Genomic DNA, 18,070 nt, shown 5'->3' on the forward strand with positions numbered 1-18,070 from the left:
ACTTGTATTCTTTATCCATGTTGAAATGTTTTGCAATTACCTCTTACATATAATGTTCACACTTTTTAAAAGAATTAAAAATTGTTTTGTACATATGTAACTCTAAAACCAACCATATTGCTTGATTTCTACCAATCATCTGATGCATCTGTTGGTTATAATTAGCTCACAAGTTGTCCACACCTAATTGACATAGTAGTACTTCTACAATACTGAAGACTATTAAAGGAATGCAGCGGCAAAGACCTCCCAATATAACCTACTCACAAATTACATTTTTACATAATCTGTCTTATGAAGGTAATATAAGTGATTTTCTTGTTGTAACAAAATGGTAAGCTAACATTTACATGTTATATTCAAAGCCATATACAAATATGGACTTATTACTTCTCATGGTTCCATGGAGTCATTTTTCACAGAAACTAGATTTACAAGAATGGAACTTTTTAAATGCAATCGAAAGGTTATTTATATATGAAAAATATATTTCCTTTCTTTATAATGTTTACTCAACATTTAATGATATATTGTTTTAAATTAAGACAACACTAGGATTTTTTACATGTAGGCTAAAAAAATCAATCATTCTTCCTCACCCTCTCTCCCTCCCCACCCCACCTTGTCCCTTTCTCTCTGTCCTCTCTCCCTTGTCTCCTGCCTTTTATCCACCCCAACCCTTGCAATATAAGCACATAGTCAAGGCCAAGAGTCAAACAGTAGCCACACAACAGCCTCTCCAAACTGTTCTAAGTATGCAATAAGTCAGCATACAGACTATAGTTTACATCAGTGGTTCTCAACCTGTGGGTCACGACCCCTTTGGCAGTCGAATGACCCTTTCACAAGGGTCGCCTAAGATCATCCTGCATATCAGATATTTACATTACGATTCATAACAGTAGCAACATTACAGTTATGAAGTAGCAACGAAAATAATTTTATGGTTGGGTCACAACATGAGGAACTGTATTTAAGGGGCCAGAAGGTTGAGAACCACTGGTTTACATTAACAGACTATGAGTTAAATGAGTCAGCAATATAGCTTAATTATATCATTTTTTCTTTGAAATTATATTTGTACATCTTAACAACGAATTTTGTCATAATCCAATCCATAGGCTTGAATTACAGTCACACCATTCTAATCATTATAGACATCAAAACAACAGTTAAACTATTTTTTAAAACTTATATATAAGCCACATGACCAAACTGTTTGTGTCTCAAAACAAAGCTTACTGTGAAATTAGATAACCAGTGATGAATATTCCTGGCTTATACTTCCCAGACAACAGTAGAAGCATTTTATAATAAGACAGCTAAAGGTCAACATTAGTCATGTTGTATTACTTCACTCTGTGTGGCTATGTTCAGAGCAATGCAGTCTCAGAGACTTGAAGGTTGGACAGGACCTTTAAGGTAATGACCCTGACTCATGGTTTGGGCCAAGAGCTATCTGTTTGAATCTCCATAAAGAAATTCTACCTACCACTTTATAAGAAGTATTATAAGTTACAGAATTTAGCTCTACTATGACTCCAAGGTAATTCCATTTTATTTTTGTTTATAAGTACATAAATCATAATTAGAATATAAAGGTAAAAGAAGCAAAGGCTTCAAACAACTTAATAAGGGAAGATATATTAATTCATTTTGCCATCTTTTCTTTATATCTAATGTAACTATATTGAGTATAAAGTCCTAAAAGACATGCCAACCTGATTACAGTTATATTTAGAGAGAAATTTTTATGATTATTTTTGAACTTCCAGAAAAAAATTAAAATTTCTTAATTTTTTATTACTGTTGCTGGCAATTCTACTGTTAAATTCATTTTTCTTCCAAATTGAATATTAATAAAGCTACTATCAAAGCTGATAATCTGTGTGTGTTGTTAACTATGACTTGAATAAAAACCAATAGAGAATAGGGCAATTAAAAAAAAGATTCTGACGTGTTTTGTATTGATGAATCTAAAAATGGCACTTAAGTTGGTTCTTAAAGAAAAGGCTCTATATATGTAAAAATGTATTTCAGTTTTACAAAAACCATAAAACAACCAAAACCCTTTCCTTGAGAAATATGCAAAATACATAAATTTCTGCAGAATTTGTTACTTCATAGCAACACCTAAATTGTTTTCAGTTACCACCTTTTTTTCCTTAAGAGAACTTGCCCAAAACAGAAACATCTACTACTTCTTAGGAGAACGTTTTTAAAATATTTGTTAAAGCATAACATAATATAAATCAAATAGAATTTTCTAAATGTACTTTTTACTTAACACATAAATTATTTACCCAATAAATTATTTTGTTAAATATTCTGAAGACTCGAGAATAATTAACAAATCATAATTTGAGTAAGTGATTTACATTCTTTTCAAAGAATATATAGGCAAGTTAATTTTTACATGGGAGTTTAATCAATGTTTTAGGGGTATCATATTATAGTTTATGATTTGTTTGAGTTGCTCAGGCGTGAACTCTTTTCCTTTTATTTTATTTTTAAATGGCTCACCTTCAGTATTTAATTATGCTCTTTTTCATGAATACATTTCACTTGAGAAAAAAGGAAAGAAAAACCTCTATAGAGAATATTACTTAAAACAACTGCAGACCCTAGATACACTTTCTTTGAAGAATTCATCCCTGCTTCCTTTTCTTCTTGCTTTGAAGACAAGAACAAATGCTTCCTGAATGCGGAGTTTAACTGAACAGTCCACTGCTTTAACGCCGCCTTCAGAGTCAAGTTAGCTGGAGCAAATATGAGCTAACTTCTATAGTAGAACAGTTCTCTTGGCAACTGTGAGAAAGGCTGCAAGTGAAAAACGTTCTATGCTGCTATTTTTTTAAACTTTTTATTTTTTGGTATGTATCTCAGTGTGGGGTGATGAATACTAAGAAATAAGTCAGGAAACAGGAAAAAAAAAAGGTACCCTCCACCTAAGTAACATGAACAAAGGTAAGGCTGCTGTTTGGTATTTAAAAAATTCTTCCTGTATTCAGGATTGTTGTCTTCCATCTTTAGTACCTCAGTTACAACCCATTCAAGAAGGAAAAAAGCTACTATTTCTTGCATGCCTACCACTGAACATAATAGTTTAATTCTCACAAAAAACTTGTAAAATGCATTTCCCTCTACTTTATAAAATGGACACTAAGGTCCAGAAAGACCCAAATTATTTTAGGAAATTTTCACCACTAGTAACAGACTATACCAGGACCCACAATGAATTCCATCTAACAATAAAATATATGTTCCTGCCATATTCCAGTTTGCTTATACTTTCTTTTTTTTTTTTTTTTTTTTTTTTTGCTCGTTGTACATATTTTCAGGTTTATACAAACACAGTTTGGGTTTCACATTTGAAAAATTTTCAACTATTATGAGAATGGCACTGTTAGGAGTAAAATAATGGTCCTGCAAAGTCAGTGAGAAATTAAAAACACCATGGACTTCTTAATTGTTCATTTTACACACTAGTTTGAAAAACCCAAGGAAATATTTGCTGTCTTACCAAAATAATACATTACATTAGGCAGTATTTAATAGGTACAATAACAGTTCCTAACCTATCCTATGTAATAAAACCCTAATATGCAAATTGACTGAACAGCAGAATGGCCGACAGAAGGACCAGTTGCTGTGACACACACTGACCACCAGGGCACAAATCCTGCATTGGGCATCTGCACCTCCCCCCCCCCCCCCAAGAGAGAGGTAACCAATGGCAGCGATCAGGGGGTGGAGGCAGCCGACAAATGCCCCACCAGTCGCCTCCCACAAACCGGCAGTCGGACATCCCCCGAGGGCGCGGGCCAGGCTGAGGGACCCCCTCCTCCACCCCCGTGCACGAATTTCATACACCGGGCCTCTAGTTTAAGAATAAAAAGAATAAGTTAAGCCATGGCTGGTGTGGCTCAGTTGGCTGGGCATCATCCTGTGCACTGAAAGGCTTCTGGTTCAATTCCTGGACAGGACACATGCCGGAATTGCAGGCTGAATACCAGCAGGGGGTGTGCAGGAGGCAGCTGATCAATGTTCTGCTCTCAATCAATGTTTCTCTCTTCTCCCTTCTTCTCTAAAAATAAGTATTCTTTTTTTAAAAATATATTTTATTGATTTTTTACAGAGAGGAAGGGAGAGGGATAGAGAGTTAGAAACATCGATGAGAGAGAAACATCGATCAGCTGCCTCCTGCACACCCCCTACTGGGGATGGGCCCGCAACTAAGGTACATTGCCCTTGACCGGAATCAAACCCAGGACACTTGAGTCCACAAGCCGACACTGTACCCACTGAGCCAAACTGGTTAGGGCAAAACTATTCTTTTTTTTTTTTTTTTAAACTAACACACTAATAAATTATGCTCATCACCTATGTCCACCATAAATTCAATAAGTATTCACTCACTGAATGCAGGCCACTGTGGTTAGATGTTGGGAAAAGATGACAAGTTGAGGAAAGCATTAACTTCACTACCTGCCTCTTCTTTTTTCTCCCCCTAACAAAGATTACCCCCTAAGACACATCTTTGTCCTTTTGTGTTCCACACTGTTCCTCGAATATTTTGTTACTTCAACATTCCTGTGTATAGTATAATGCCTGTCAAATCTATCATCCCAGCTCCTCCTCCACATTTACCTAAATCCGAATCCTATAACAACAAACTGCCTCTTTGCAAATTCAACACACTGAGATCCAAGATGATATCCTCCCTCTCACCACATCAGTGCTGACCCCTCAACCTCTCTATCAATTCCTGAAAGATTGAAGGGGTAATATCCCTGACTGTCCCAGCCTCTAGTCTTCCAGAGTTTTATTCACTGCATAGCTCTACCCTAAACTCTGAACCTATTTGGTTTAGTTATCATACCCACTCATAGTAACCTCACCTATATTAACTATTTCTTCTTGGAGACATATGCAAATGTTTCTAAGTCTAAAGTATAGAATAAAGTTTGAAGATATATTGACTGTGAAAGTAAACTAAAAGTACTTATTTTGTAGTCAGGCAATAACTTCCATAATCCTTATATGGCATTTTTGAAATTCTATAATGTGCCAAGAAATTTATTGGGGCACTTTATAAATACTATTCCATTTAATTTTGACAACTTAGAAAACAAATACTATGTGCGTACACAGGACAACACCTGTTGAGGTGATTATATCCACACTAGAGGCCAGGTGCACGAATTTGTGCATGGGTGGGGTCCCTGGGGGTGGCCTCCGGGAGGCGGGCCCCAGCTCGCATCCCCAGCCTCGCAGCCCCTCCTGGCACCCCTCCGTGGCCTGGCACTGCCCCCTTGCCTGCTTCACCATCCCGCATGCAGGGTGATCGATTGGGGCCAGGCCCTCCTGCCTGGCTTCCTTAGCGCCTGGGAGCTGGGCGGCGGCCCCACCCCCTGCTGCCACCGCTGGTCACCGTCTGTGAGGTGATTGGTCAGGGCTGGGCCCTCTGTCAGGCTCCCTCAGCACCTGGGAGCTGGGCAGCGGTCCTGCTCCCCACCACTGCCACTGGTTGCCATCTGCAGGGTGACTGGCAAGGAGATCAGCCCCCTGCTTGCACCCGCCTTGGCCTGGCGCCACCTGCTCACCTGCCCCACCATCTCATTGCAGTCCCATTCTCATCAGGGCCCATTGGGGCCAGCAGTGCTTCCACTGCTGCCCGCTGCCAGTGCCATGTCGCTGACACCCACCATGTTCCGCACTGCCCCCTGGTGGTCAGCACACATCATAGCGAGTGGTCAAATTCCCGGTCAAACAATTTGCATATTAGGCTTTTATTATATAGGATTTTAGACATAAAAGTTAGAGCGGTTAAATAACTTATCCAGGGTCACATATCTAGCAAGTAATTTTGTTAGAATTCAACTCTAGATCTAGCTGACTTTTAAGGCCAGTATTCCTTATATTATGCTCTGTTAGGCCTGTGTCTGCCATTTACTAGTCACTTTAACCAGTGACTGGTTCAGCTGGATGAACCTCTGTTTTCTCATACAGAAAAAGAAAGGGTGTTATCAGTGTTCTTATCAGAAAGCAAGAAGCCAGTAGGAGGGCATCTGAAGTGTGGCATTTTTCAAAATTTGCAGGCATAAACCCAACATAATCCAGTACAGTCCTCCATCCCATTGCCCCAGCTGTTGTTTTGAATCACTAACTTTTCTTATACCATACATGAAGTGGTACAATAATATTATATAAAGCTATACAGTGTTAAGTTAAAGAAGCATACTGTAAGCAATATAGTAACCACTGAAAGAATAAAAAAAGAGATACAGCAAAGAAGGAGATAAGACAGAATCATGAAATTATTCAAGTCATTAAAAAAAAAAGAGTATGAAAAGAGGAAAATGGAACCTAAGCATGGATAGGGCAAATAGAAAACAAACCACAACATGCTAGATTTAAACTCAACCATATCAGTAATCACATAAAATGTAGTTTATACACACAAATGAAAAGGCAGAGATTGTCAAATCATATAAAAACCAAAGACCAAGCTAAATGTTGTTTATAGAAATCTACTTCAGATATAATGTCACAGAAAGGTTAAAAGTAAAAAGATTGAAGGAGATATATCATGCTCTATTAATAAAAGACAAAACAGGAAAATAATATTACCAGGAATAAGGAGAGTCATTTCATAATAATAAAAGAGTCAATTCATCAAGAGAACATATAATCCTAAATATTTATACACCTATTATCAGAACTTCAAAATACATAAAGTAAAATCTGATTGAACTGAAAAAGATAATGAGTAAAATGCACTATAACAGATGAAGATTTTAACACCCATCTTCCAATAACTGATATAACAAGTAGACAGAAAATCAGGAAGGATATAAAGAATGTGAATAACAACATTAACCAACTTGACTAATTGACATTTATAGAACACTCCACACAACAGAAAAATACACATCCTTCTCAAGTACATGCAGAACACTCACCAAGATAGACCATATTCTGACCATAAAACAAGTCTCAATAAACTTCAAAAATTCAGATCTCATAAACTGAACTTATAAGTTGTCTGATCACCAGGAATAAGGAGAGTTTAATAAGAACCAATAGAGTTTAATTAGAACCAATAACAGAAAAATATCAGGAAAATCAATATATATTTGGAAACTCAATAATATACTTCTAAATAACCCATGGGTCCAATAAGAAATAAAAAGGAAAATTATAAAACATTCTGAATTGAATGAAAATGAAAATACAGTATCATTCATGAGATTATCTTGCCCCCTTAATTCATACAAGTGAAGAAAAAAGTTATAGGATCCAATCAATCCACAGATTCTCAAGTGAGGAAAATCAGGACTCTATATAATAAAAGCCTAAGCAACCATTACGGCAGAATGACTGTGGCTATGATGCACAGTGACCACCAGGGGCAGACGCTCAATGCAGGAGCTGCCTCCTGGTGGTCAGTGTGCTCCCACAGGGGGAGTGCCGCTCAGCCAGAAGCTGGGCTCATGGCTGGCAAGCACAGAGGTGGTGGTGGGAGCATCTCCTGTCTCCATAGCAGCACTAAGGCGTAGCAAGCCAAGCAGTTAGGAGCAAGCAGGTGGGTGGTAAGGAGCAAGGGATCCCGAATTGCGAGAGGGATGTCCAACTGCCGGCTTAGGGGGATTGAGCCTACGCCAGCAGTTGGACATTGCCCAAGGGGTCCCAGACTGTGAGAGGGTGCAGGCCGGGCTGAGGTACCCCCCCACCAGTGCACAAATTTCGTGCACCGGGCCTCTAGTTAAAAATAAAGAGGATCATGAATTCATAAGATATTAAAACTGGAAGAACTCTAAAATCCTTCTAAAATCTGTAAAAACAAAATTTACAGAGGAAACAGCTCCAGGAAGGACATATGATATGTTTAATAAAGTTTATAATAGTAAATATTTAAGAATAAGCAGTCTCCATTAGTATAGTCTCCATTAGTATGCAAATGTCTGAGTTCTTCTAAAGCCTGTTTTCACCTAATAAAAGCAAATAAAGATTCTATAAAATGGAAATGCATATTTGTTGGCCTGTGCTTAATGTGAGAATTTGGTGCCTTTTATGTATGTTTCCTGTATTTGTACACATGGCATAATAATTAAGAGTACTGAACTGTCAGTCCACATTGCCTGAAGTTATACTCTGCCTTTGCCACAACTAGTAGCCACAATATTGGGCAAGTTATTTTAACCTGTTTTCTCAACTGTAAAATAGTAGTAAACTATAAAATGAGAATAAGTAGTTCCTACCTCCTAGATTGACCATAAGGATTAAACATGTTAATGACTCTTGTGTGTTTACAACATTGCCTGATGCTTAATAAATGTCAACTATTTTTATGTAGCATTGATTTATAATTACTAGAAGCTTATTAGCCAATAATATGACTTTAATTTTTTAATTAGGAGACATCAATTAAAATAGGATATCAGCTCAAAGAAAAAAGTTGCTTCCAATTCATGTGTTTTAAAAAAGGCTTAGAAGTTATTTGAAAGCCCATGTCAAAACAAAGCTGGAGCAATATCTTCTTAAAATAAGAGACAATGATCCAATGAAAAAACATCTATGACTTGGAGTGTTTTGGGATCAACCGACAAATTTAATACTATCACATATGAGATGATACTGAATCTACACATTAGGGCTGTACTCCTGCCTTCAACTATTCCTTCTAAAGTGCTCTGTTCAATGACAATTTAGGAATTTAAATATTAAATTTATAAAAGATTAAAAATATTGTAATTCTTAAAATATTTATTTTTAAATTTGTTTTTAAATGAATAAAAGGCAGCATTCAGCAGTATATCACTTGAACAAATTCCATTTGGTATAAGAAAACAACAAAATAAGTGTGGAACACATTTCACATTTTTTTATTTAATGCAACTTCAATGCTTTCAACGCTGCATACATTACTAAAAGCACAAAAATAAAAGCTGTACTATGAAATTGTAAAGAATACCAAATTGATATAATTATACTTTATAATTTCTTCTAAATATCAAAAGGACAAGTTTTTTTTTTAAATCAAAATAATTTCATGTGTCACTTATCTGTTCTACTGAATAAGGTAGAATAAGTATCCTATATAATAAAAGGGTAATATGCAAATTGACTGAAAGACAGAGCAACTGGTCGCTATGATGCACACTGACCACCAGGGGGCAGATGCTCAATGCAGGAGCTGCCCCCTCATAGTCAGTGCACTACCACAGTGGAAGTGCTGCTCAGCCAGAAGCCAGGCTCACAGCTGGCGAGTGCAGAGGCAGTGGCGGGAGCCTCTCCCGCCTTCCCTCCACGGAAGCGCTAAGGATGTCCAACTACGGGGTGCGGGCCTAAGCCACCAGTCAGACATCCCCCGAGAGCTCCAGGACTGTGAGAGGGTGTAGGCCTCCCCCTCCTCCGGCCCCGAGTGCACAAATTTTGTGCACCAGGCCTCTAGTATTTTTAATAAGTTTCTCCAATATTTCAAATTTTAATATAAACTAGAATTTGCATTGTCTTTCTGACAATGATGCCATTCCTCCTCCACTGGGCTGAATGCATGAGCCTGAATCAATGTGGTAACAAAATACCAAATGAGTCTGACTTACTATTCAAATATTTTGGGAAGTAAGAGAGTAGATTTTATACTTTTAATAACATAACTGAAATGTCACCCATCACCTTAGCATTTGTAAAACCACATTTCTCTTCTTCTCATACCATACAGGCACTTTTTCCTCACACTCACAATTATGAGAAAACTTGTCATGATGGTACATAAAGGCAATGAGTGAGACTACTTGGACAAGGCAGAAAGCACCATTTGTTCCTCTGAGCCACCTATCAGCCTCCATCATCCTTCAGCCAGCCAGAAGTATATTAAAGCTCTTGGTATGTGTGGCCTTCTTTGAGCTCTTTGTAATAAACTGTATCAACCAATACTTTTCACCACTGGGAGAAGAACCAAGGCCAGAAAAACACTCATGTACTAGTAGAAGCTGAATAGGACATTCTATGGCTCACTGAGATTAACACCTACCAAGAGATAGCAGAAACCTGAAAACAGAGGCCCAGCGCAAATAAAACTGAGATGTCTTTGAAGGCTGAATGTGGTCATCAATCATCATCAAATGATTAGCTAAACTTTACCACTTACAAAATATTTTTACATACGTTATTTATTTGATCCTCACAATAGTCTTATGATATGAAGACATATTATAGATATTTTATTAATAACTATATTTTGCAGGAGAAGAAACTGAAACAAGAACTTAAATGATTTGTCTAAGGTTACTTTAACCAGTAAGTGAGCAGGAACTTGGCTTCTATTTTCCCCAAAACTAACTGCAGATTTCAGTCTTTCAGCTACATTGCTATATCCATCATAGATGAGGAGGGGCAGGTTGAAGGAGGTAGGTTCCACACTGGACAAGGTCAGCAGTTATTCCTATAAACCACTGTATTTTTTCCTGCTTTTAATCATCAGTTCCATACTTTCCTTTACTTCATTACCTCCTTTAATTCTTGTTCTTTTCTTTAGACAACCCAAGATGTCAGAAACCATTTTGTACATTTAAATCCTTTAGACACTGATCTGTGTAACCAAATATATTCCTATGTCAAACCTAAAACTAGCAAATGTGGATTCTTCTTTTTTATGAAGGTCAGTGGGTATAGCAGAAACTGGCCTAAGGAGTAATAAAATGTGTAGAAATGTCAGAGATAAACATTTTTACTGCATGCTATAAAAAGTAGGCAGGACATGAATAATCAATAGAGTATCTCCTGATCTGGACTGACTGTGCCCTGCAGGCTAACCACACTCAGTGACTGAGCCAGAATAAACACTTAGAATAAAAGTTGAACTAAGCTACAACAATCAGTAAAATAATACTAAGATATTAATGAACCTCTGAAGAACTACCTAATCATCATGTTAAGTGTTTTTACAATATATTCTAAACACAAAGCTTACAATGTCTTGAGTAGTAGTCAAAACCAAGTAAGTGGAAGATGCTGGCAAAAACAATGGAGAAGAAACCCCTATTGATTAAATGTGATTGTTTATAGGATATTACTTTTGCTGAAGAGCTGAATGTCTTCCTTTCATCTAAAACTTAAAGTTTAATACAGAAAAAAAGGAATACTTAAATCACCAGACATCCAAGGCCACAAGTATAACCAGTTAACATTTTCTAGTCCATTATATAAAAATATATGACAGAAGAAATGTGCATTTTAAAAACAAATACTATCTAGTGCTTTTATTAAACAGACAGATTAAAACTCTAGCATTCTAAGTTCTTCACCTATATGAAATAGTTTGATCATTCCACTAACCCAAGGACAGTCCTGTTATCCCTATTTCACAAATGGAAACCAAAGTATGAGGCTTAGAAACTGGAGTTGTAGAGTTGCTATGTGACACAAATGAAACATACCAAGTAACCCTGATAGCATAATGCTGTCTTTCACATTTTCTTCTACTACCTTCTGCTCTTCTATCTCCAACACAATGCACATGAGAGCTAATCACAAAGTTAACTCCAGGAGGTAACTTGAACCAATCAGCATAATCTACAGTCCAGTTGATGGGAACTATTCACTTCCAAAGCAAAAAAGATTATACTTCATTATAAGTGAATTTCATGGGAAGAGAAAAAAGGAAGGGGAGGCATTCAGATAAGAACCAGATTTGATCTTTAGACTAGAAAAGATGCCTAAGGAAGGGCAGTAGCGAATATAGAAAGGACCAATAAAATAGGAGGTTAGAGACAAATGTCCACCTATGGGATTTACTCTCTGTGAAAAATCTTTAGCTCAACCATACTGGCAGATGTAACTCTCACCTGAGATAGGCTTTTCCCTAAATTGCCGAACTGGTCCTGAAATAAACTTGGGTTGTTGCTGTTGATCATGATGGTGGTGGTGGTGGTGGTAGTGATGACGGTGCATGCTGGTGTATTTGTATATTAAAAAGGAGATGACTTAAAATCAAAGGCAAAGCGCTATGGTTCTTCTTCCCTGGCATGGACTGGATATGCCCAACCTTAGAGAATTTTGAGTTTACAATATACATAAATTTTGATTTATTAGAGAAGGACAAACCTTTCTACTTCCTTGTCAGACACACCTCTTCTCTACCCTTTGATGCTACTGGGCATAAAAGATCTTCTAAGTGAGACACAGATCAAATTCAACAATTTGAATCATTCATTATGCTAGTTAAGAAGGTTCCATAATATGTCAGTAAATATACAGTTCTGCCCAATTTAGCTACTTGCTTAAAAAGATAATAATACATACTGTAGAGTGAAAATATGGTATTTAAGAAACAAGGAGACACAGACTGAGCACCTGCTACATGTAAGGACCTGCTTTACATGACACACTGAGGGGCAAGGAGTTTCATAAAAATAAAGAGCTTCAAAATGAGAAATTATTTCAGAAATGTCATTTCAGTATGATGCCAGACTGGACTGTCACAATGGAGCTATATTTAAAAAACAAACATACAAAAAAAGAAGCTCTAGAAATAGTACGTTTTTCAGAAAACTAAATTCTGCCAGAAAACTGAGAACCCTGAGAGGATAAAAAATGAAAACGAAAGTTATTTTCTTACTGTAGGACTAGTCAAACTAAATGGAGACTCTGGATGAGTATAGACAGCTCTCCTAACCCCATCCACACATTTGCTAAGAATGCTATTCAGCTTCAAAACAATGACTGAGTGTGCATGAACTGGAGCTATTATACACTAAGGTGAGAATATAAAATGGTATAGCAACTTCAGAAACTAATATGGAAGTTTCTTCTAAAGTTAACCATACACTAACCATGTGACCCAGCAATTCCATCCAAAGATACTTATCTAAGAAAAATGAAAAGATTTGTCTGAACAAAGACTGGTACACAGTGTTCATAGCAGAGCCACAAATTTCTGAAAACAACCAAATGTCCATCAATAGGTGAAAGGAAAAATGTAGTTTACTCATAAAATGGAATACTATTCAGAAAATTTAAAAGAACAATTCGCACACACAATAATATGCATGAATCACAACATTATGTTGAGTAAAATAAGCCAGACACAAAAGAGTGCATACTGTATGACTTTACTTACATGAAATTTTAGGAAGCAGATCATTGTTTGCTTGGGGCTAGGGATCAGAGGTGAGCATGACACTGAGTAGGGTCACAAGTAAGACTTGGGGGGGGGGGGGGTCAGTACAGATGTTCTACATCTTAATAGTGGTGGAGGTTGTATAATTTTTTAAACTTAACTGAACACTTTAAAAGGGCATATTTTAATGTATATATTGTGTATTTTACAATATGGGTACTTCAAAGTGATTAAAAAACACAATTTTGTGGCCTAACCAGTGACTTCCTGGGTGAGTGTTGACCTATGAATCAGGAGATCACAGTTTGATTCCTGTCAAGGCACATGCCCAGGGTGCTGGCCTGGTTCCCAATGGAGGGCATGCAGGAAGCAGCCTATCAATTATTTTCTCTCATCATTGATGTTTCTATCTCTCTTTCCCTCCCCTCCCCCCTCCCCTCCCCACCTCTCCCCTTACCCCTCCCCTCTCCTCTCTGAAATCAATAAAAATGTATTTTAAACAAAAACCCCCACAATTTTGGAAGCAACACCTTTAAAAAAAATAAATATTCCCACTACACTAAATGCACTGTTCAGATCATATTAAGGCATGGTGTTTATTCTATGAACATTTTAAAGAAAATTGAAATTACAAAAATTTAAAAGAAAAGCAAGTTGAATTGTGAGTAAATCTAGCAATGTTATCATATATGAGAAATGACTAAATGTTAAGTCTGCGACAAGAAGATGAATTAGGGACACATAATTACCCTCATATGTATAAAGTTCTACCCTCTAAGGCAGTGGTTCTCAACCTTCCTAATGCCGCGACCCTTTAATACAGTTCCTCATGTTGTGGTGACCCCCAACCATAAAATTATTTTTGTTGCTACTTCATAACTGTAATTTTGCTACTGTAAACAATATGTAATTATATATGTGTTTTCCGATGGTCTTAGGCAACCCTTGTGAAAGGGTCCTTTGACCCCCAAAGGGGTCGAGACCCACAGGTTGAGAACCGCTGCTCTAAGGTAAGAAATAGATTCCTAATGGGTGGAAGTCATAAACACATAAACTTGTTGAATATTCACTACATCCCAGATACAATGGAATGTGAACTTGTAAGAAAGTATTTAGTTACTGATTTCTCATTGTTGATCTTCTGCCAGGCTTACTGGAGGGGACATTAGATAGGGTGATGGATTAAATGTCCTCTAAAAATCTTTTTAGAGAAGATTTTGTTCCTTTTATAAAACTTGAAGTAAAATTTCCATGATTTCAAATTACTGAAATTTACACTTGCTACTAGTGCCACGGCTTTAATATCTTGATGTTCAGATCTTTTTTAATTAGTGATTTTCTTTAAAGAATATATTGTTGTGCATTGCTAACAGAGCCAATGCAGAGTACCTGTTTGGTATAAGCTACCTAACTATTTAATTCCACCAAATGGGAAAATAAAATACACTTTAGAAGGATCCGCTTTGTGGTGAAATTTCAAATATTACCTAGCAATACAAAAAGAAAATTGTTGACAAAGAAAATAGCAATTTGTGTGCCCCATAAATGTAAAATGATTGGCCAGGAAAACAGTGCATTTCCTACTGTTCAGAGGGAAAGCTCCCTAATGGTAGGAGTGAGAGAAAGTTTGGATTTAAAGGAGCTCTTAAAGCTAAGGTAAGTTGCAGTGGATGTGAAAGAAGATAGCTTTTGTGATGAACATTAATCACCTCCCTTCATATTTACTCTTCCCTTTTCATTTCCAGAAGCTCAAACTTCTTTTGGGGACCCAGGCTTTCCAAAGAAATTAACTCCATCCTTTACTCCAGAGATGAAACACAGAATCCAGGATACAACAGTAAGGACTTTCCACCATCATGGCCACAGTGATTCCTTCTGAGGTGGAAAAAGGATCTGCCTGGTTGAATCAGAATAAACATCAGGACTTTTGTTAGAAATACTGAGACAAAAGTTATTTTGCCAGTGGAGGTAAATAGGGAAACAATAAGTAAGCCTTAGGAGCTACTGGAAGCCATATCAAAACCAAGACAGGATTATCAGAATGTAAAGCCAAATTTATTAATAAAGTATTTGGTGTCAGAGATATAATCTAATGAATCTCCCATTCGTTGAGCATCTTTTCTTTGTCCTATGTGCATATTTCTTATGAGCAATTATTTTAAAACGTATAAATATTTTTAGATTCATTTAAACTACCTTCTCCAAAAAAGTCCCACACTTAATGGGTCTGGGCTGTGATTCTTGAATTGGTGGGGTAAAAACCAGATGGTGCCATGTCTATTCTTAATTTGCCATGATCAATTGAAAACTGGGTTGAAGAACCATAAACTTCTGGATTTTGCTTCAAAAGGATGAGGGAAATGTGGACAACATGATGGTAGCCTCTACTCCACTTTCTATTATTTTTGAACTGTTTCATGTCCCAAATTAATTTTCTAGACCTGAGGATACAAAAATGGAACTTCTAACCATACATACCAAAAAAACTGCCAGATGTTAAAATTGTTAAAAAGAAAGCTGCTGTTAAAAGCAAAGACCCCAGAATTAACATGACTTATCATTTTAAATATTTCAGTTATGAAATATACAGGGGAAAAACTAAATACTGGTAAAAAAAGACTAAATTGATATTACCATTTTGGAATTTTGAGAACCATTACAGATTCCAGAAAATGCACCTCTGATAAAAAATATCTGAATAAATAAGAAATAGGAGGCCTTTGGTGACATTCAGGTACAAAAAATCACTTCAATTTCATTCTGTCCATATATCATTTGAGAAAATCTTTTTGAATATTCATAGGTCAGTAGAAAAATTTTAGCAGTACAATATATTCCCCAAAATAGAAAAGGTAAATATCAAGATTAGTCACATAGCTATCTAATTTATGAATAAAAGGAATTATATATTCAGGCTTCCTAATACAGAAATATAAAAAATTATTTTCAATTTTCCCAACACCATTTATTGAAGAGACTGTCTTGACTCCATTGAATGTTCTTGCCTCCTTTGTCAAATATTAATTTGAGCATAGTGGTTTGGGTCGATTTCTGGGTTCCCTATTCTATTCCATTGTCTAATGTCTGTTCTTGTGCCAGTACCAGGCAGTTTTGAGAACAGTGGCTTTGTAATAGCTTGATATCTGGTATTGAGATTCCCTCCTACTTTCTTGTTTTTTCTCAGGATTGCTGCAGCTATTCAGGGTCTTTTTTTTTATTCCAGATGAATTTTTGGAGAGTTTGTTCTAGGTCTGTGAAATATGCCGTTGGTATTTTAATGGGGAGTGCATTGAATCTACAGATTGCTTTGGATAGTATGGACATTTTAATGATGTTGATTCTACCAATCCATGAACATGGTATGTTCTTCCACCTGTTTACGTCTCCAATTCATAAAGACTATACAGAAGCAAAAATATACAGACAAAATGTGTCAAAATTGCAGAAAGGAAAAGTGTCAAATTGAGGAATCAACACGTTCTCGATAAATAGTGCCTAATAAAAAATATGAGTATTGTTAAAGGTTATATCTACAGTGAAAGGATAAATATTATCAATAGATAAGAGTATTTATATGAAGAGTAGCATATACTAAACAAATAAATACTTCTATAATTCGTCCATCACTGGACTTTCAGTTCCAAATTATTCAAAATATTTCATTCCAGGTGCTTGGTCCTAACTTCCTTTTTATTAAAGTTAAAATGTAATAATTATTGGAATAAGATGACTGAGATAACAAATATTTATTTAAACCAATAGAAACAGGAAAAGAAAAAATTCTATGCAATATTTGGAGTGGAAATGAACTTGAGAAAGGAGGAAGGACAGGAAACTATGACACATAAGTGAAATTCTATTTCTTAGACATACATGGAAGGAGATGTAAAAAGCAATGGGTCCGGCCTGGCTGGTGTGGTTCAGTGGTTGAGCGTCGACCTATGAACTAGGAGGCCAAGGTTCAATTCCCAGCCATGGCACATGCCCGGGATACGGCTCGATCCCCAGTTGGGGGTGTGCAGGAGGCAACAGATGGATGATTCTCTCTCATCATTGATGTTTCTCTCTCTCCCTTCCTCTCTGAAATCAATAAAAATGTATTTAAAAAAATTTTAAAGTAATGGTCTGAGTCAATAAACTCCCCAAGAATCTCCTACAAGCCAATACAGTAGGTCCTCGGGTTAGGTCAGGGCGACGTAACGCTATTTTTGCCGTAAGTCTGAACCCACCTACATAAGCACCTATGTCACTCACATGAAGCACATACACAGCAGTAATGAAGTGAAACAGTAAAAAAAATTTAAAAGATAACAATTCCTGACCTCTACTTGTGGTAAATAATAAAAACCACAAAGCACATATGTACATATGTTGAAATGACGTAACTATTTTTTTTTAATAAATACTGTAAATGGGAGATGGCGACGTAACCACAAAATGATGTATGTCGAGTCCTACATAAGCCGAGAACTGCCTGTACCTCAAAATATGAATTAATTCTGGTCACTCCTGCAGCCAACTATACCTTATTTTTTTTAAAATTGCTAATTGAGGATTCCACATTTTCCTTGGGAAGTTAAAATGGAAATGCTAAAATCCCAGCAGTTTTCTTTTATATCACAATTCAAAGTATCCACTTTTCTTCAAGCAGCAAATGAAAATGTCAAAAACATTCTTGCTGCAGATATTTAGTTGTTTTCTGCCAAATTAATGAAAGAAAAATATTGCTCTTTGAATTGGTTAATTAACATGAATACTTCTCAAAAGGGCTCCTGCTTGCAAAATTAAGCCAGCTCTAGTTGGCACACTGCCCTAATATTCATGGAGACTAGACTATAGGCTCCACTGTACTCAAGAGACATTTAGCTTTTGGCATCCATTCATCAGCTTACAAATCATCAGTGCTAACCATTATAGACACTCAACTGTCTGAAGCAAACAGGG

General features: G+C 36.6%; 1 protein-coding gene across 36 annotated transcripts in view; it reads right to left on the reverse strand.

Annotated features, from left to right (window-relative positions):
* RFX3 (regulatory factor X3) overlaps positions 1 to 18,070 on the reverse strand; it is a 272,040-nt gene that overhangs the window by 163,768 nt on the left and 90,202 nt on the right. The window contains exon 11 of one of the 36 annotated variants that reach the window (XM_036331009.1): positions 14,836 to 15,023. The exons of the other annotated variants lie outside the window; for them this stretch is intronic. Coding sequence (XP_036186902.1) covers positions 14,836 to 14,845 — 10 coding nt within the window. The 5' untranslated portion in view covers positions 14,846 to 15,023. The remainder of the gene's footprint in view (positions 1 to 14,835; positions 15,024 to 18,070) is intronic. 36 annotated transcript variants of the gene reach the window in all.

The sequence above is a fragment of the Myotis myotis genome, unplaced genomic scaffold, assembly GCF_014108235.1.
Source record: "Myotis myotis isolate mMyoMyo1 unplaced genomic scaffold, mMyoMyo1.p scaffold_m19_p_12, whole genome shotgun sequence".
NCBI classification, from domain to species: domain Eukaryota; kingdom Metazoa; phylum Chordata; class Mammalia; order Chiroptera; family Vespertilionidae; genus Myotis; species Myotis myotis.